This window comes from Zasmidium cellare, assembly GCF_010093935.1.
Source record: "Zasmidium cellare ATCC 36951 unplaced genomic scaffold M409scaffold_19, whole genome shotgun sequence".
Classification (NCBI taxonomy): Eukaryota; Fungi; Ascomycota; class Dothideomycetes; order Mycosphaerellales; family Mycosphaerellaceae; genus Zasmidium; species Zasmidium cellare.
The window spans coordinates 225,195-244,877 of NW_022986963.1; the positions used below are offsets into that span (position 1 = coordinate 225,195).

The window sequence follows — 19,683 nt, forward strand, 5'->3', positions numbered from 1 at the left end:
AAATGGGAGGTGAGTTCCAGCGACTCGCATGTGATTAGAGTGTCTGTGCGGTTTCGCCTGGCTCTATTTTCAACGTCTTTTGAAAGTTGCAGCATGCATGGAGATCAACGTCATTAGCAAGAGATTCTATGCGTTGCAATACTTCCACTACAGCGGTGTAGTTGAACTACGCACAACTCGATTTCTGGATTGAATACGCATTTGATACAACAGTCGCCCAGAATTTGACTAACCCCCATCAAGCCTAACCAAAACAGCTTCAACTCAATTTGCTCAACACTCCAACCTCACCTCATCCACCCCAACACCTCTCCCACTCACAACACCACCCAGACACCCTCACAATGGCCGACACGAGCACCTCCTCCTACCTCGACACCAAAACCTTCCTCTCCCCCACCTTCTCCCCCTCCATTTACGCCAACAGCCTCATCCTCCAAACCAACAACGCCTCCGATACGCCCCTGGACCTCTCCACGCCCCTCTCCCGCGTCCTCTTCGACGTCCAAGAAGTCGACACCAAAATCGACACCCTCACAACCCAGAACGCGCCCCGCATAATCAGCCACGCGCAAAACGAAACTGAGAGTGGGAAGCGCGTGTTGGAGGTCGTGGAAGAGCAGGTGAAAGTTCTAAACGAGAGTTATGAACGCTTGGAACGGGAAGTCGGGGAGCGCTACGAGGCCGCAGAGCAAGTCCGACTCGTGGCGGAGCGGATGGTGAGGACGCTGAGGCTGGGACGGCAGGTGCAGAGGGTTGTGCAGTTGGGGCGGCAGTTGGAGGGGCAGATGGAGGAGGTGAGCAGTCCTCCCTCCGCAAGGCAGGGGAGCGGGGCGCGGGCGATGGTGCCTGCTAGCCGGACGTTGTTGGAGCTGAGGGGGTGTTTTGCGGAGGGGAGTGCGGAGTTGGGGAGGTGTCAGGCGGCGGTTGTGGTGCGGCAGGATTTGGTTACGCCGAGTGAGAGGGGCTTGGTTAGTCGGGCGCAGGGGGTTGTGAGGGAGTTTAGTCTGAGTGGGGTTGGTGGTGGAGGGGCGAGTGGGGAGAAGACGTTTGCGCAGGCGGAGGAGACGAAGGCGAGGGCCGCGAGTGCGATGCAGACGCTTTATTTGTTGAGTCCGGTTAAGAGGGACGCTACGTTGGAGGCGTTTGAGCCGACACTACTCGTCCAAGCATTGCAGAGTTATCTGCAGACTGCGTTGACATCTTCCCTTGCGGCGCTGAGTCGGGCGTTGGCGACACTACCGACGCTGGAGAGGACTTTGCTGGAGATTTCCGCGAGGTGTCAGAACATCACCGCCCTGGAAAACCTCCTCGAAACTATCAAGCCGCCTGCACATCCCCTGCTCCCACCCAGCGACTCCTCCACTACGACAGACGACAACTTCCTCCAACCTCTACTACGACACCTCGACACCAGCTCACTGCCTTCGTACTTCTGGCGCAGTATGGCCGGGCAGATGACAGCTCGCGTGCAAGAGATCTTGCAGAAGGGTGGTGTGAGTGCGAGGACGTTGAGATCGAATCGAGATCGTGTGAGGGACTCTGTTCGCGAGTGTGTGGATAGGGGGTACCGAGGGGCTAAGAAGCAGGGGAATTGGGAGAGGGAGGCGGCGGTTATGGTGGGAAGTGTTGTTGGGCCTTTGGGGAGGTGATTTTGATGCTTTCTTACAATCATATCCATACGGGGAGCGGCTCCACCAGGAATGCCGATGTGCCAGCCTTTCAAGACAAAGGCCTCATGAAAATCTGACTTTGAAAGGCAGAGCGCTGAAAATCTGTGTATCAGTGTTGGCCATGAGGTTGGCGTAGTTGCTACAGAACGGGAAACTAACATCACCGCCTTTCAGCCTTTGGGGCGCGCGGCCCGTGGATGCGCCCATGCGGCGTGGCTGGCTCACGTGCAAGCCGTCGAGCCTGCAGTGTGACAAGAGCTAGCCGCACAGCCACGAACGCACCTCAACACAGCCTGTCTGTTCATTGTATTTCCTGGGTGTATGCGCTGCTTCAGAGCTCGGATTTCAAGCTCAAGTTGCACACCTGTCCAAGACTTCTCGACTTGTACGGCAATTTACGATTCGATGGCGGATCCAATCTCTGCTTTGGCAGCTGTGGGTGCTGCGTCGAGCGTGCTTCAGATCATCGACTTCTCTGGAAAGGTTTTGTACAATGCAGCGAAATTGACGGCTTCAGATGATGCTCTTCGAGAGAATATTGAAATCGAGAGGCTAACTCGACAGCACGAACTACTCATCCAAGAAGTGGCGGAATCTGAGGCCTGGAACCAAGGTCCACCAGCTCAAGTTGCACCCCTCATCCAGAGGGCGAAAGAGATCGGTCAGAAAGCTGGGGAACTCTTGAAGCTACTTGACGACTTGAAAGTGACAGAGGGCCGCAAGAGCGTCAAGAGGGCCCTTCAAAGCACTAGGCAGGCCGCCCGGGCTGTTTCAAAGAGAAGCAAGATTGAAAGGAAGCAACAAGAACTGCACAACCTGACCAAACAGCTGGAAGTTGCCCTGTTGCTCAACGTCGCATCGAAGCAAAGCGACGAAATCGCTATACTGCATGACATCGCTCAAACGCAGGCCGATACCCATAAGTATCTCCAGGAGTTTGAAGCAAGGGCACTCCCAGCAAAAGAGGAAATCATTGACAGCTTGCACTTCAAGGAACTAAACTCCAGGCGCGACACAGTGGTTGATGCGTACGATGACACCTACCGATGGGCAGTGAAGGCTACGGACAGCAAATTGAGGGCGTGGCTTTCTGAAGGAAACGGCCTGTTTTGGGTGTGTGGGAAACCAGGATCGGGAAAGTCGACCTTGATGAAGTTTCTGCTTCATAGTCCGGAAACAACCTCATTGTTAAACTCTTGGGTGTCAACCGGCCAGCGTTGGGTGCTTGCGGACTTCTTTTTCTGGTACCTTGGCACTTCCAAGCAAAAGTCCACGTTTGGCCTCTTGCAAGGCATACTGTACAAGATTCTGTCAGAGTGTCCAGAGCTTGTTCCTGTCGCGTGTCCTGGGCGTTTCAGCTCTGCGGCCCATCGACGGCAGGCGTGGACTCAACAGGAGCTTCTGGACGCCGCCTATGCGATCGCACGCACCGACTGTCGAAGCCGCTTCGAGCGTGGCAATGGACAGGAAGAATTCGACGTGCGCTTGGTGTTCTTCATCGATGGGCTGGATGAATTTGACGGTGACCACGCCGATCTTATCTCCGTACTGCAAGGCCTAGCAGCAGGAGGTAGGATCAAAGTGTGTGTCTCGTGCAGACCGTGGAACGTCTTCATCAATGCAATGGGTGACACAGAATTTGCCATACACTTGGAGCATCTCACCCGTAATGACATCGAACATTACGTGCGCGACCATCTCGAAAGAGCCGAAAAGTCACAGACAAACCGGACGCATCGATTTCGCCGTCGTGAGCCACAGGCCGAGAAGCTGATCCAAGCTGTTGTATCAAAGGCAAATGGCGTCTTTTTCTGGGTTTTCCTGGTGGTCCGGTCGCTCATTTCTGGCTTTGAGGAAGGCGACAGCATTGAGATTATGCAGGACCGCCTTGAGCAACTCCCTGGCGAGCTAATACCATACTTCAAGTTGATCCTAAGCCGCATGGACAAGGTCTATCAGAGGATTACCGCGACTGCACTCACGATCGCCGGAATTCCTCGCCGCAATGACTTTCCCCAATTTGTGTATGTATCCTTCTTGGATCTCTGGCCCATCGTAGATAAGCCGAACCACTACGCGAATTCAAACTTCGCCTATGAGCGAAGCCTGGTGGCTTACTCCTTTGACGAGCTGCAACAGATGGCAAGTGAAACAGCACGTCTCGTTCGCTCGAGCTGTCGCGATTTTCTGCATGTCAATCAACCAGAATTTAGAGAAGACGGACCACTGTCGAGTGTAGACCTTATGCCGAATGCGCAAGTCGAATTCATACACAGAACTGTCTACGACTTCTTAAATCTGGAAGACATTCGCCGCATCCTTCAGAGACTCTATCCTGCTCACCTGGCACGACCCTCGATAGCAGCCAAGGTGACACTGGCCAGAGCGAAATTCGCTCCCGTTGGCGAGCCGAACGATCCTTGTGAGCACATAGACGAGATGGCGGGTTGGATATGTTCAGGAAAGCCTAGTGATCAAGTTCTTGAAGAGCTTGACTCTCTTGAAGTGCAGTACATGGATAACTACTGCACAGCAAACTGCACGATCCACGCTAAAGCGCCTTCCGACAATAACTTGAACAGGCATAGAACGATGTGTACCCGCGGATACTACCAGGCCATCACGCGAACGTTTGCGCAAAGGCTTGACGCCTTCCAAGCTTCTCAATCCAGCACAAATATCCGGGCGTGCGAATCACAGGGCGAGATCATTCGCTATGCTTTTGGGAAAGGGACATATGAATTTGAGGAGAAGGAGGCTATAAAACTAGATTTGCTGGATGTGAAGTTGGTTGTATTGCTCATAGCTAAAGGCGCGGACCCGGACGAATTGCTCATAGCGTTCGGCAGCTGCAGCGATATCGGCTCCAGTACGATGCCTTTGGCAAGGTTCATACGCAACTGGCTCTTCATGAGCGCCAATCACGATCAAGACGAGGCCGTCTGGTCGGTGGTCAAGTTGCTCATCGATCAGGGGGCCAAAGTGCCCGAGCGGTGCCCGATCTCCATTGCCGAATATCGACGGACTGTCGCAAAGAAGGACATCTACAAGTATCAGGATCTAATCGAAGAATTGCCGCCGATGGAGTGGACAAGCACAACACAAGCACTGCGCTATGCGGTTCCTGAGGGAAGAGCGCATGAGATAGAGGAAGTTTTGGCACACAGTCATCGACAATAGGGCATCAGGAGCAACGGCGCTGCCCAACCTCCATGCTCATGACTTGGCTTGAGCTACCATTGCCAATAGAGACCTTGTCATACCCTCATGAGCTGATTTGCTTGGCGGCTGTCTGTCCCGATGAAAGTCTCGATCTAGCTGCGGGATCTGGTTGGATTGACGCATGGATTGAGGCGTGAATTGAGGCATGAACTGAGGCATCCTTTTTGCTTTCCCCCCAAAAGCTGTCTTTGAACGATCGATTATAGGAAACGCATTTCTGTGATTCGGTTCATCATGGATCTCGTTCCCGACTTTCGTGTCTGACAGCCTTGGATACACTCGCACCGCCCTCTGCGGGTCAGGGGTGACTTGGGCAGGCGCTCCTCTGCGATACAACACTAAGCGGAACAAGTGAACAAGACGAGCGTCAAGACCGGGGTTGATCCCCCGCCTCCTGGGTCGCGGGAATGGCGAAGTTACCAGGGGTTTTGTGGGATGGAGGTGGAGGCCGAGTGTGAGGACGGGCCTGTTCCCAGGCCGACCCCTTGGGGATAATGGCGAAGCTGTGGAGCGATTTGGGGTGGATATGGTGGAGACAATTCGGGAGGAAGGGGAGAGTTTGGGAGGACGGTGGAGAATTGCTTGGTGGAGAGGGAAGTGAGGCAGTATGATGTGGATATTTCCTGGCAGGTTGGCGAGTGATGTTCGTGATCTTCGGTGCTTGAAGAAGTGAGGAATCAGAGGTGAACAGGGGCGCATATATTGTTGGAAATGATTCATTACCGTAACAATACGGACTCAAGTGCACAAATCTCAGAATGCAAACCGAAAATGCCTGGAAGAGCTACTGTCTGACCCGATGAAATGCTTTGCTGCCTTGCCCAGAATGAGTCAAGAGTCCGAATGACCAAAATCCGAAATCGCAGCGCCTCGTTCAGACAACTCTCAAAAGACCACCACGGAACACGACCCTAAACCTCTCACCCTGACCAAACCTGTATCACTCATCCCTCAAGCAAACCCCAAAATACTCCTCTTCCCATCCCTCTCCTTCCCACTCCCCCGATACGGCAACGCAGTCATAACAGTATGCCGACTCCCCCCACTCCCCCCATCCCTCCTCCTCTCCTTAGGCCTCGAATGCCGACTACTACTATGACTCTCCCTCCTCGTCTTCGGCTTCGACAGATCCACGCACGAGATACTATCCTCGGGCAGAACAGTCTTGATATCGCCCAGTCCATCCGATTCCTCGCCGATGACGAAGTCTTCCCAGCTCTGTTTCGAGGCGGTGGGCTCAAGGGGTTCTTGCGGGGCGGAGACGTAGGTTGACGGGGCGTGCGAGCGGGAGGCTTTGCTGGAGGCGTGAGAGGGTGGGAGGGAGATGGCGGCGGGGAAGAAGCAGGATGAGGGGGCTTTGGAGCCTGGGGCTTGGGGCACTGCGGCTGCTACGGCTGCGGCTTGGTCGTAGGCGTCTCGACGAGGGGGTTTGGTCGTGCTGGCTTTGCTGCCGGAGGATCTGCGGCCGGCGTCGCTGTCGCGGTCGCGGCGGGAGCGTGAGGAGTGCATGCTGATGCCGCTGTCGTGGCGTTTGAGGTTGGCGTCGTCGTGGCTGCTGCGGCGGTGGGCGTGACTGCTGTGGCGGGAGCCGGAGACGTGGCTTCGTGGGGTGTCGTGACGGCTACTGTGTCTGGAGACGTAGCTCTTTGGCGGTGGTGCTTCGAGGTAGTAGTTTGGACGATCTTCAATCGCTTCGACTGGGAGTGTGGTTGCGCGCTTCATACTGTGGCCCGAAGGTGCTTCACTTCGACCACCAGCTCTTGATTTCGGGGCGTACTCGTAGTCATCGATCGTTCGACTCCGTGTCGGCATCGCCTTCATTCCCGAGTATCGACTCAAAGCTTCCTGGATGTCCTCGTCTTCTGTATTGTGACCAGTGGCTTCGATCATACGCATCGCCTTTGTCGGCGGTGGCGGTGGTCGTCTCGAGAACTGCGATTCTGTCGTACTGTAGTTCCGATGGAATCTTCTACTGTCTGGTTTTGGTGGTGCTGTCGGCGGCATTGACTCCTTGATAGTTTCGGCTCGTGGTGGCGGTGGTCTGGCATCGCTAAGAGAACGTCGGCGAGGTCTTGATTTCGACATGTATGCCAGATGTTCGGCTTCATCTCTGGCATTGTCTGACTCTGCCTTGCTCATGGCGAACATGATTGCAGCGCCTGCTGCAGCACCGAGAGCGGTGCCGATCAAGGTCTTCGAAGGAAAGTCTGACTTTGCAGGCGTTGTACTGCTGCGTGAAATGCCTTGACTAGGAGCTTCTGACTTCACCGACTTGGACGCCGACGATGCGAGATCAAGAGCTGTTTGCATCCTCGATTTAGCACGGGAAGTTTTCGAAGCCAACGATCCTCTCGAGACCATTGACTGAGCAACAGACTGGGCGTCATCCTGCGCAGCACTACTGGCTACATCTTTCTGCCAGGTCAAGACACGTTGGTCCTCTGGCGGAGCAATGGTGTCACATCTGTCACCTTCGCCATGAGGTTGTCGGAAAATAAACTCGACCGTGTTGCCGTCCAAGTCTTCCACGGCAGCGTTGAAGCAGGAGCAGTCTTCGTTGCGGTAATTTGGAGCGCCACTGGGAAGGGCACCTGAGTTTAGTGCTGCAGTGTAGCAGTCTCGTACTATTAGGCGGCTCTCGGCCAGAAATGCAATGTGGTTTGGCGAGGGTCGGGTGCTATATCTGTTAGTCTTATACAAAGGCAAATATTGGCGGTGTACGTACCCAATAGGTGCCTGTGTGAGGAAGAAGTCGGCCGAATCGATCCCAAGACCTATAGAATCGCCTTGGTGCCCAATGAAGCGGTATCCGAGCGGCTGCAGTGCAGAGAGGTAAAATGACGTGGCCGAGGGAATGTGCGAAACCGTGAGACCAAAATGTGACATAGGCATCGTGCCACAGCGGTCAGAGCAAATGCAAGCTTAAACGATAGTGGAGAACGAAGCGTGCAGTGGAACGAGAAAAGTCGAAGGCGGGAAAGGCGTGGTTGTTGAAGAAGAAGTAGAGACAACCCGGAGGATCTGTCGGTGGTTTAGGGATACAAGACAAGGCAACCTCGTCAGTAGAAGAACGATTTAAGAGTACAAAGGGCAAGAGATCTTCGCTGCTGCAGAGGCTGAGACGAGATAGGCGTGCCCCAGAAAAGTTGAACGGGAGAAGGAGACTGAAAGATGAGGAACAGACGTGCATACGTACAGGCAGCCAAGCAGGCGCTGTATGCTGCCTCCAGCACCGTATAGGCCCATTGGCAGGAGTGCGGTGAGGTGAGCAAGCAAGCAAGCAAACCTCCACGCCAGGCAAGGCTGCCTTCCCTTCCCGTCTTCGCTCGCGGCGGTGGAGCCACCGCTGGGCGTGGTTGAATCCAGTGGTGTTATAGCACGCCTCAGCTATTCCATCGCCGTGAGAGGGAGCGTGACCTAGCGCAGTCAGCCAAAAGTGCCTACTGGCCAGCGGCGCTGACGATCCAAGTCAGGCACGCATACAGCGACTGCCACGTCCATGTCGCCGCTGCAGCTAGAGCGCGGAAGAGCCTTTACTGGTCGGCACGGCTCGACTCATGCATGAAGCGGCTCTATTCTCGCCAGGGTGCGTGCAGATGGGGAGTTTGTGGGGCTGTGGTTGGAGGTGTTTGTCTGCTGCAACGAGACAATGCGGCGCGGCAGAGACAATGGTTTGGCGCGTGTACACGAGATCTGTCGGGACATTTCCAGGCGGTTGAACCGCCGGACGCGTGTATGAGAGATGGCGGAGGAGTGAGGTGATGTTGGTGTTGCTGGTCCGTCGCCAAGCGCGACTCCCTGGCGTGAAACGGTCGGCTCACGGAATTGCGGTGTCGTGGTCGAAAGATTGAACAGAGGAAGCGCCGAAAGGTGCCATGTCATCCACCATCACACATCATCGTCTGAGCTGTTGTCCTCCACAGGATATGTGTCCTATTCGTCGCCAAACCTCGCTGTTGGCCTGGACTGATGTGAGAAGCGTGAGGGAATTGCCACTTCTGGACCGAGTTGCAGATTGAGGAGGCGGCCAATGCCTTTGATTGCCGAGGGCCTGATGATGAAGAGAGTGGAGCTGTCAAGTGCATGCTGTGGTTGTCATCCTGCTCGTGCTGTTGATTCGACACCTTGATGGCTGCTTTGTCTATACAAGAATAGTACACTTTATCGGAATATGTCTACGTCGTCGGGCAAGACCGGACGTTGCCTCTGTGGCAAGATCGAATATGAGCTCAAGGGCCCTTCGGCTACGCCTTTGTACAACACAGGTAGCATATGCATACCCCTTCACATCACAATGCAGATGTCCTGATTCCACTGCAGTCTGTCATTGCCTGAATTGTCGTAGAGTCAGCGGCACAGCATTCTACACTGCGTCGATTTGCCCCAGAGAAGTACGCGAGCCCACAATTTGTTCTTGAAGCACCCAGCCAGCCCTCCACGTGCCGCAACATGATGCATGTGAGCTGCAACATGCTGTGAACCTTTGGATTGACAATCTGTCTCCGCAGGGCTTCAGCGTAACCAAGGGTGCAGAGTACCAAAAAGACTACTGGGATACAAACACCGACTCTGGGACGAATCTCAAGCGCGTTTTCTGTACGGAGTGTGGGACCAAGTTGTTCGCCTTCACTCCACTCTGGGACGAGATCGTCTCGGTCGCTGCTGGCACTTTGGACGACTTCGATTCTTGGTGTCCGGACACCGAGCAATACTGCATTCATCGTGCCGCATTTGTGGAGAAGGCGAAGGGTGTTGAGAGGGAGAGGAGTTTCAAACTTGCCGTGAAAGGAGGTGAGATAGAATGAGCTTTTGCTTCGTCATCAGTCGTACGCATGCCAGCGTTGGGTATCATTCATTGCAAACAGGTTTCCTTACTCTCAAGCAGTCCCTCGTCATGTGCACGTCAGCTTGTATATCGTACAAGCTCTGATCCCCTCATTTTCAAGCCTTTCAAAAGAGGTCCGATGTGGCGACCCCGCAAGCATTCATGAAGTCTTTCGTCTCCTCTTCGGACATGTCCTTGAGCTTTCCCTTCTCCAGTTGCACGAGAACAGGCTCAGGGACGCTCTCCAAAAGGTTTTCTAGATAGACCAGAACGGTCTTCTCGAGAGTCTCGATGGGGTGCGCAGCCTGTAGCTCCATCAACCCGCTTACAAGGTCCTTGGTGCCGTCCGCAGCCAGAAACAGCTCCTCGAGCATTTCCTCTTTCAATTTCTCCCAACCACTCGACTCAGAGTCCTTCTCGTCGTTGTAGAAAATGCCATTCGTTTCCTTGTCCTCTTCCTGTTGATCGTCTTCGGCACTTTCCTCCTTATGGCCCCATGCGAAAGCCTCATCGATCGCGTCTGTTCCACTTGCACCATATACCAGATATTGCTCCAAACACGCCTGCAGCATCCATTCTCCAGCAAGCCGCAGCCAATTGTCGCCGACATTGATGCCGAGGAAGTCTCGCAAGGTTGCAGTAACCTTGATGAAGAGTGGAGTCAAGTCAAGTAGACTCAAGCATTCGCTGGTCCCATAGAAGTTGTCTACGTAGGCATCGTCTTCCACCGGCATGCCGAGACTTAGCAACGCACGTGCTCGATTGTCTTCAAATTTCGTATTCGAGAGAGGTAGATCTCGGTCGTATGGATCGACTGGGTAACCGGCGGTTGGCACGCGGTCAGCGGAGCCAATCCAACGACGAGCGCGGGCTTGGTTGTTTCTCCGTAAACCTTGCAGTGACGACGTGGGAGGCGTCACCGAGTTTCGTGTCAATCGCTGAGTGAACAGTACGGCGAGTTGCAAGAGCTGTTGACGAAATCGCATCTCAGCATCGAAACGAAAGCTAGGATATCGATGCTTGAAGAGAGCAAGGGACTCGTCGACTTGCGAGAGAGCTTCCTCAACGGAGGTGTCATCGGGGCCAGGTGGTGATTGCCGGCTGGCAAAGCAAGTATTGATGGCTTGGTATGCGAGGAAGTCCAGGATCATGTGGTCGACTTCACGAGATGTCTCGAGGTCTCCTGATTTGCGCTCAGATATCGATCCGTACGCCTCTCCTGAGAGACGACGTCGCTTTCGTGGTGGCTCTGCGTTGGACGCTGCCGTGGATGGCGCTACGCGAGAAGACATCGCTGGAAACGCGTCTGATGTTCCCATGTGGTATGGAATTTTCTTCCGAACGTGTTTGGCGCGTGTAGGGGCTGTCAATGCCTGACAATGAGATATTTTGCGATTGTCCTTTGCCGCCCAACGTCGCGTACGCGCTCACGGCGGTTTTCCCACGCGTTTCAATCTCGCGCTATTGTCCCAGCTTTTAGCCTTATTCATGGTTTTTGGAAGGAGAAATAGGCAGCGCGAGAGGTGTCTCCCGGGCGACAGCGGTGCAGAGCGGTGACGTGGTGAATCGTGATTCGCGCGTCGAAGTGAAGTGACCTGAAGCTCAGTCGCGATGGGACGAGCCTGAATCTCGGAACTTCGGAATGGGGAAGAGGCGCGGGATGGAAAGAGCCTTCGGTCGACTTCACATGCACAATCTTCCATTCACTTCACCTGCACGATAGCTGCTATCACATGTCAGGCTTCATCTGAGTGGGCATCTCTCACAAATATTGAAATACATCACGTGGCGTGGTCTGGTGATGTACCGCCGCTGCATACGCACACAGTAAGGCAACACTCCAGCCTACCAACTGCTCGCACTTTTCATCAGCAGGAAACAGTCGCGCTCAATCGAACTGTCTCGATTCCTTCACCAGCAGCACTCAATCTCATCCAAGCGCTGAATTCACCTCTTGCGCCACACTCGACCAGGACTTCAAGAGCTGACGCTGTGGTCAGACCAATTTTGCACTGCCCTCTTTCTTGCGTCGTAATCAGCCTACTTTGTGGCTCAGTCACGTCTACCCTACAACTCCCTTTAACATCACCTCTCCAGCACCCATTGACTCTGCCAGACTTTCAACTCGACCCAACAGCAAACATGTCCTACCAGCCAGGATACCGAAGCGTCGCATACTTTGTCAATTGGGCAATCTACGGCAGGAACCATCAGCCACAGGATATCCCGGCCGAGAAGCTCACGCATGTGCTATACGCCTTCGCCAATGTTCGACCCGAGACAGGAGAAGTCTACCTCACCGATGGCTGGTCTGACACCGACAAGCACTACCCTTCAGACTCCTGGAACGATACCGGAAACAACGTGTACGGCTGCATTAAGCAGCTCTATCTCCTCAAGAAGCGCAACCGGAATCTCAAGATATTGCTGAGCATTGGTGGCTGGACCTACAGTAGCAACTTCGCTCAACCAGCATCAACAGAACAAGGACGCCGCACCTTCGCCACCAGTGCTGTGTCTTTGCTCAAGGACCTCGGTCTAGACGGGTTGGACATTGACTGGGAGTACCCCAAGTCTGATGCAGAAGCCAATGACTTCGTGAAGCTCCTCCATGCTACTCGACATGAACTTGAGCAATACTCGAACAGTCTTCAGCACAAGCCGCACTTCCTGCTTACCATTGCGTCGCCGGCTGGACCATCCAATTGCAGATGGCTGAAGCTCAGAGAGATGGACCGCTATCTCGATTTCTGGAACATGATGGCTTACGACTTCGCCGGCTCCTGGGATTCGAACGCTGGCCATCAGGCAAACATCTACCCGTCGAAATCAAATCCGAACAGCACACCGTTCAGTATAGACTTCGCGGTGCGATACTACATGGACAATGGCGTCCATCCAAGCAAGATCGTTCTCGGTATGCCCTTGTACGGTCGTGCTTTTCAGAACACTCACGGACCTGGACATGGCTTCAACGGGGTTGGTGAAGGGAGCTGGGAGAACGGCTGTTGGGATCAGAAAGTGAGTTATCACCCGCATACATTGGTCTTCACAGGCCATATAGCATGCGTCACCTCCCAGCATGATGACTCAAAGAGCGCACGCCTAGCATGTCTGCCAGAAGCCTCTTCGTGATGGTTCCTGCAGTCACTACATGTGATGGGCACAACGTTTTACGAAGCGTTGAATAACTTGATCTAATCTGATATTCACGACCCTACCTCGCAATCACCAGAGCTCGCATCAACGTGCAGATCTAATTCTTGTACAGGCACTCCCACGACCAGGGGCTCAAGTCCACCACGACGACCAAGCCGTGGCATCGTGGTGCTTCGACCCATCAAGCCGAACCATGGTATCGTACGACAGTCCCCAAGTCGCCACGCAGAAGGTTCAATACATCAAACACGTTGGGCTAGGAGGTGCGATGTGGTGGGAAAGCAGCGGCGACTATCCTTCGCAACAACCCGAGAGCCTGATCAACATCACCGTGCAAGGACTTGGTGGCTTTGAGGGCAAGCACATGGAGAAGGCAGAGAATTGTTTGGAGTATCCACAGAGCAAGTACGACAACTTGCGGAGCGGCATGCCTGGGGAGTGAGTCGGGGCATGGGCATTCCGAGCCGGCATGTCTCAACAGTTTTGTTGCGGAAGCGAAGTCGAATCGTCTCAAGCACAAGATTTGAAAGAAGGCTCGATCTTGACACCTGCCAGTCACATCTCATAGCAAGGGGTTCGAAGTTCCAAACGCAGCTTCGGGTGTTATGAAAAGTCCGTCATCAACATGGGCTCGCATTCCGCGAGCGGCTCATCAAGCGTCAAACTGCCGCGGAAACCAATCGTGCACATGACGTGACACTCATGGAATCATTCTTCTGATCGTGCCCACAGCAAAATTCACACGCAAAACACACTCGCTTTCGCCTCGGCTTCGCGCTCTCTTTCGCTAGTACTTACCTGCCACCGGAAACATTTTTTGCCCTTCCTAATCGGTCCAAGAGCTCCTATCTGCCTCCGAGAAGCGAGATTGTATCTCCTATCGAGCGGATGCCATCCTCAGGCACTCTCAACGCCCGCTATACAGCCGCTGATGGTAGTGGAGAAGTCGTGGCTTGATAGGTAGTACGGAGTTGTGAGTAAGGACTGACTGCACAGACCGAGCCGTTCCGAGGGGATATCGCGGGACAGAACACGGGTCATGATGAGTAGGTCCGATTGCTGAGCCTTGGGTGTCTCAGTCCAGGCCTGGAAATGTTGTGTTGTCGCTTTTCATCGTGCATGGTTGAATCACCGGCTCTGTCGAGAGAAGAGCGATGGTTGCTGTGTATCGATCATCGAGATCAGAGCAGAGGGTTTATGTATTCGGTTGGGGGCAAAAGGGGGAATATTCAATCAGGCTTAGTTTCTGCTCTTGTGGTAGATGGGCAAAAATGGTGAGAGCTGGGGCGGCATTGTGCACACTGGTGAATGTGCAGTGGATGTCGAGTTTTGAGCGTGAACATGTGCTCCGGGACTTTGTTGAAAGTGAGTCAAGTTTGGGAAAGGTACACACGTTGGTGTCTGCACAAGGAAACCCTTCGTATCACGCTTAAGAGCGGCGATGAGTGAAGTGAGGTGATTCGATTCTTCCTATCAAGTACTGAGGCATCTGGCAGTGGAAAAAGATACAGACGGCAGCCCTCGTTCAGGAGGCGGAAAGCTCTCCCTCAGAAGGCATAGATGGCCTCACATCTCGACGTCTGCGGCGATCATGGACGAGGAACTTTTGCGCCGTAACCTCGACATCCGTTGTGTTGAGGGCTTGAGTGCTTTTGATGCCGATGGGTAGAATGCTCGTGTTCTCTTCACCCCTTTTCTGCTTCCAACTCCACACGCCCAGACTTACAGAGAGCTGTCAGGCTGTGACAACGGAGCAGGTTCTCATCAATGGAATGACTGTAGGGCTCGGAAACTCAAGTCAAGATGACTCTTCGGCATCGGTTGACATTAGATCATTATACCAAAGTTACGAGATCGCGAGCTGGATGAAAGTCGCCTCCGCCCCGATATCATTTCTTCCTACGAAGGGTATCCTCTGGGCGTTACGACGACATGCAGAACCCTCCGAGGGAGGTCTTGGCCCAATAGACGTAGTCATCGCCAAGCTAGGCATCCCCCATCTCTTGCGCCTCCGCACGATGTTGCGGTCTTGGGAGAGGTACGAAGTTCTTGAGATTCGAACTGGACGCATATGGTATGTCTCCAGCGACCTTGGCTCGTGTCTGAGCCACGCTCCTCTCCTCTTAGTCGTGTGGGGATTATAGTCGAAGTGACGCACAAGACTGTATGGCATAAATCTTGGCATGCGATAGCCTCCATGGTCATACCAAGCAGCTCTCTGCCAACATGTCGAGGCTCGTGGAGTGGAACTCTTGGTAGGTGAAGTTCCCTGTGTAATCATAGACATACCAAGCCCACCGCCAACGCCAGCGCACTCAACAACAATCTCCTCTCCATCCAAGACAAGCGCCCCTTCCCTACCCTCCCCTCCCCACCGTACTGCCAAGCCCAACATTCCGCTCGCCGACAAAGTATCGTATCATCGTATGCGATAAAGAAAACTCCGCCAAGGCCCAGCGCAAGCGTGGCCTTTTTCTTCACGCTGCACAGCCAGTCTTGGCCGCGGTCAGAACAAGCAGCAAACGCTCTAACGTACCAAGACCGACGCCAAGGCCTGGTCGGTCTTGGAGTGATGTGCGATATCTCATCACGACCCCGCCGATCAGATTCGGGGGATTGACGACGTAGTAGGCTCTTGGCTTGGGCAGGGGTTGGGGTGGTGGTCTCGTGCTGCCAAGGCTGTCCGGTAGGGGGGTCAGGGGTTGGATTTTGGGACTGGGCGTGGCCAAGATATTGACATGATAGTGGATTGGAAAGAATGATGTTGGTTTGCGAGAGTGCGAGAGTACGAGTGGGCGTGTGGTTGCGGCCTAGCGATACTGTGGTGCGTGCAGCGTCCGTACCGGATCTCTTGAACTCGGCGGATCCGTGTACGAGCGATACGAGGAGTGAATGACAAAGCGACAACGTGGTTCATGATCAGTCGTCCGGAGAGAAGAATAGCCGTCTTCTTCTGATGATAGACAGCCATTACTGAACACTAGGGACCTGTTCTGATACTCCCTACCTCGACATTTGTTGGACAGGCAGAGACAGAGACCATTGACTCAAACAGCTCTAGTCTGGACAATCCTGTGCACTCTGCTGCTGGTCTTTTCCAAAGAAAACTGCACAACTAGTCCTGGCACGGAAGAAGAGGTGTTGGTCGGATGGAGGCGAGTATCCGGTCGAGGACCCTTCCCACGCAATATAGACTTTCGCCTCGACCTGCTGGGTTGCTATTCCAGCACCAACATCCAGGTCGCCAACGGTGTCGCCGACGTACTCGCGGTGGACTACTGCACATCCGTCAGCGTGCTTCATCTCTCGGTGTTCACTCCATCGCCCATCATAGACGGAGACCACGCAAACCGCGTGAACACGGAAACATCGATGCCCGAGCAGAGTTGAAGGTGAGTCTTGACGTGGCTCGAGTCCACCAAGTCGAACACTGAGTCGGCGTATTAAACTTGTTCTCTTGGCCTTCGGTGGCGGTGTATGAGCCTGTTGGAGCATGCTTGGCGCCAGAAAAAATGCCCATTGTGTTGGAATGCCAAGGCAGAGTACATGTTAGAACCTTGCTTCGACTTCATGACAAACGTGCTCATTGATTGACGATGGTGTTGGGCGCCAAGAGCTCAGACTTCTTCGAGACAAGTCTCCAACATCATCCAAAACACACGCCCTGCCATTTGGTTTGTTGGTTCGTGCAGTCTGTACTGCCCAGAGCGCTGAGCATACTCTATGGGAACGATGCCAACAACATCGTCCTCTTTGCGACACTTGCTTGGCGCATACAGCCCTGCAGCCCTGGAACGAGCAAATCAATCAAGGCTCGCCGACGGACTCCAGAATATGGGGCACGGCAAGCATGTCCCAGCACTTCAATGAGAGCCAGCGCAACAACAACAATCTGCGTCTCGGAACCTCGGTTGTTTCGCGTTCGAATATAGCATTGCCTGAGAGATGAATAATCGCTGGTGAAGGGCCATGCGTGCGTTGGTCTTGGTCGGGGAAAATCTCATTCGATACCAATGGCATGGAGAGTTTGAAGGGGACAGCTCTGGGTTTTGTTGATATTCCGGAGGGGCTTCTCCTCATCAATACATGCTATCCCAGCGGAGGACAGGGGAGCCAGGAAGATGAACATGGGGGATGTTACGTGCGTAAAGAGTGTCAGGCAGAGCTTGCACGACCGGGTCGGTACTAACCGCCAGCCGGGCAGAGGCCACAGAGCTGTGGGCGGTATGGCAAAGCGACATGGGTGCTGGTTGTGGTTTGGCCACGGGTGAGTCCGAAGTGCCACTTCATCCAGGTGTAGACAAGTACCTGGTTGGGATGTAGCCAGGGCCAAGTGGACAAGACGACTGCGCCTGGAGGACGGCTAGCGGGAGAGCAAAGCCATTAAGGGTCGATGATGAGGACCTCCCGGCTCTGTAGCCTTGCATAACGTGGCCATCATTCTTGCTGCACGTGGCCCTCCGTCGTATGTTTGCGATCCGAGAGTTAAGTGTTAGAGCAAGTTGTTTGTCGAGCGTACCATGCAAGGCAGATGAGCAAGTGGCGACTGAAGAGGTTCTTGGTCGTGGATGAGGCCTGTCGTTTTCTTCTCTCGCACCCTCGAATAGAAATCAGCACAGAGTTGTTCTGCAACAACGGCCCTCAAGAGTCTCGTGCACACTGAGGCTCTGCTCGACCCAACCTTTCAAAGCAAACTTCCGCAGGCATGTCATCTCGAGGCTCCAGTCGCCGCCGCCGCCTCTATGTGGTCGGTGCAGAGTCAAGCAGATGGGTTGGGCAGAAGCGTGGCATCAGTCAAAGGGATCCCGCACAGTCGTCGAGCTTCGAGGGGGATGAAACCAGGCCATGAAGGGACACGGACTTCGATCGATCGGAAGCAACCCGGCGAAGGATTCAACAATAGTGACAATCAGAGGGATGCGGCCTGGTTGTACCTGGCGTCAACGTGGCCAAGATCTCATCTGAGGACCAGGATCAGGCTCACAGCCATCGCTGTGTACCTCAAACGCATGACAACCTCTGTTCGGCTTGTTCCAGAGACCCATGATGCCTCTGGACACGCTGTGGTCGAATGCCAACATGATGCTGGCACGTCAGGTGAATGCTCCGAAGTGGTCAATAACAACGCCTGGATTGAGCTCTGGGCGGTTATAATCAAGCGACAACGTAGCACGGTCGGTATCAAGACTCTCGCCCTTTGCCCTAGATCCACGCTTTTAGCATATCATCACATGACAGTCGATGGTTGACACCCTGTCGTTGATCAGGACTCAGATCCAAGAGCGAATCAATTTCTCAACGTGGCTCACTATGCAAGCTGAACAACTCCTAGACAGCTCTGCTCTCACCTGTTGTACCCTACCTGTTAGCCATCCGTTCATAACTAGATGCACCGATGAACAAGCGGTGGACATGAACGTCCGAACAGGCAAATGCTTTTGCGGGAAATGACGTTGGGCCTTCTGTCAGGCAGATGTGTTTGATCGACCGATGCGAAACATCCAACATCTGCCGCAGACCTGCTGCTTCACGTTCGAAGAAGTCATTTCCCGTCAAGAAGCTTCCCGTCTGCCTGATTCAGTGGGCTTGGACAGATTCCGTGACGTTTCTGGAAGATCGTGAAACAAGGCGACTTTCGATTTGGCAAGGCTTCCAAACTCACAGCTAGAGCCTTTTTCGAGGCATCGCTATTTGCGAACGAACGTCGATGCGTGGCCCTGGTGGCGGCAGCATCGTAGACACATGAGTTGATGCATGGGCTATTGGCACAACAGATGAAAGTTTTCCGGAGCAATCCGATCATCGATTTGCGGTCCGAAGAGTGGTGGTTGCGCCCAATGTGGCAGTCGATGCGGTTGTCGTTGCCTCGCGAATCCTCACGGGGTCAAATGCTGTCTCGTGTGGAATCGTCTTCCTTGACAGTTCTTTCGTCAACTGTTGTCGACAATGGCTGGACGTACATTGTGCCAGATATCGTCGATCACTTGTCCGTCATGGTGCATGATACCTGCAATGTCCTTTGACAATGGCAAGACAACAACCCCGAAGCATTGCTGTCCTGCACTCGTGCAAGCTTGTAATATGCAAGCTGCTGAAGTCATGTCATGCAGAATGGGTAAGTGCTTGGACGTGTGGTATGCAAACGAGGAAGCAAGCCCACTGACAGCAGATCCTGACGCAACGAAGCTCCTTCCGTGCATGTTCTGCGACAGTGGAAACTTCCAAGACCCCAGTCAGCGTGCAGAGTCCAATGATGGCTGGGGGCCTCGAATTCAGGATAGCAAATGCGAATCGTCGCTCGGGGATGTGACGCCGATGGCTGAGGTTGTTCAGTCTGTGACCGCTTTCTGAGATTTGAAGGACCCTTCTCAAACGTTCAAGAACTGTTCTCGATACTTGGCGAGCTCCATGTATGATGTGAGCCGGGACATCGCTTCGAGTGCGAATGGAACGGGACGCTGGACTGATTGTCACCGGTTTCAACGTGTTTGAGGACCCCAGAGCTCATCAGGTACGCTGGCTGATTTGGCTGAATCCAGCCCTGTCCAATGTTCGATAATCAGTACCGTGTGGCTTCCAGCTTTCTGACCAAGATTATCCACTTGGTTAGCTGACCGGATTGAGAAGCGTCGGCCGTAGCCTTGGCTGGTACGGGTGCATTGATCGACCTGCGTTTTGTAACGTTGCCATTGAATGATCTGCCGCAACTTTGTCATTGTAATGATGAGTGTGCGGTGTTCCAAACGCTAGTGAAGTCATCAGATGGCGCCATGATACATGATACGTTCCGCCTGTTGATTGTCA

General features: G+C 53.8%; 7 protein-coding genes across 7 annotated transcripts; 4 read left to right on the forward strand and 3 right to left on the reverse strand.

The window, feature by feature from the left end:
• Positions 1 to 344: 344 nt before the first annotated feature.
• Positions 345 to 1,652, forward strand: M409DRAFT_23415 (uncharacterized protein; the record flags this gene model as incomplete). The annotated part of the gene is made up of 1 exon (XM_033806782.1): positions 345 to 1,652. One exon carries the CDS (start codon positions 345 to 347, stop codon positions 1,650 to 1,652), a length of 1,308 nt encoding a protein of 435 aa, XP_033667112.1.
• Positions 1,653 to 2,078: 426 nt separating this feature from the next.
• Positions 2,079 to 4,853, forward strand: M409DRAFT_55088 (uncharacterized protein; the record flags this gene model as incomplete). The annotated part of the gene is made up of 1 exon (XM_033812909.1): positions 2,079 to 4,853. The coding sequence occupies one exon, from the start codon at positions 2,079 to 2,081 to the stop codon at positions 4,851 to 4,853; it is 2,775 nt and encodes a 924-aa protein (XP_033667113.1).
• Positions 4,854 to 5,846: 993 nt separating this feature from the next.
• Positions 5,847 to 7,787, reverse strand: M409DRAFT_66713 (uncharacterized protein; the record flags this gene model as incomplete). Its single annotated transcript, XM_033817058.1, has 2 exons — positions 5,847 to 7,572; positions 7,621 to 7,787. 2 exons carry the CDS (start codon positions 7,785 to 7,787, stop codon positions 5,847 to 5,849), a joined length of 1,893 nt encoding a protein of 630 aa, XP_033667114.1.
• A 1,279-nt stretch (positions 7,788 to 9,066) lies between these two features.
• Positions 9,067 to 9,700, forward strand: M409DRAFT_23418 (uncharacterized protein; the record flags this gene model as incomplete). Its single annotated transcript, XM_033806783.1, has 3 exons — positions 9,067 to 9,160; positions 9,241 to 9,353; positions 9,404 to 9,700. 3 exons carry the CDS (start codon positions 9,067 to 9,069, stop codon positions 9,698 to 9,700), a joined length of 504 nt encoding a protein of 167 aa, XP_033667115.1.
• A 145-nt stretch (positions 9,701 to 9,845) lies between these two features.
• Positions 9,846 to 11,012, reverse strand: M409DRAFT_66714 (uncharacterized protein; the record flags this gene model as incomplete). The annotated part of the gene is made up of 1 exon (XM_033817059.1): positions 9,846 to 11,012. One exon carries the CDS (start codon positions 11,010 to 11,012, stop codon positions 9,846 to 9,848), a length of 1,167 nt encoding a protein of 388 aa, XP_033667116.1.
• Positions 11,013 to 11,862: 850 nt separating this feature from the next.
• Positions 11,863 to 13,321, forward strand: M409DRAFT_23420 (glycoside hydrolase family 18 protein; the record flags this gene model as incomplete). Its single annotated transcript, XM_033806784.1, has 2 exons — positions 11,863 to 12,741; positions 12,992 to 13,321. The coding sequence occupies 2 exons, from the start codon at positions 11,863 to 11,865 to the stop codon at positions 13,319 to 13,321; spliced, it is 1,209 nt and encodes a 402-aa protein (XP_033667117.1).
• Positions 13,322 to 15,936: 2,615 nt separating this feature from the next.
• On the reverse strand, positions 15,937 to 16,399 carry M409DRAFT_55092 (uncharacterized protein; the record flags this gene model as incomplete). Its single annotated transcript, XM_033812910.1, has 2 exons — positions 15,937 to 16,157; positions 16,231 to 16,399. 2 exons carry the CDS (start codon positions 16,397 to 16,399, stop codon positions 15,937 to 15,939), a joined length of 390 nt encoding a protein of 129 aa, XP_033667118.1.
• Positions 16,400 to 19,683: the final 3,284 nt, after the last annotated feature.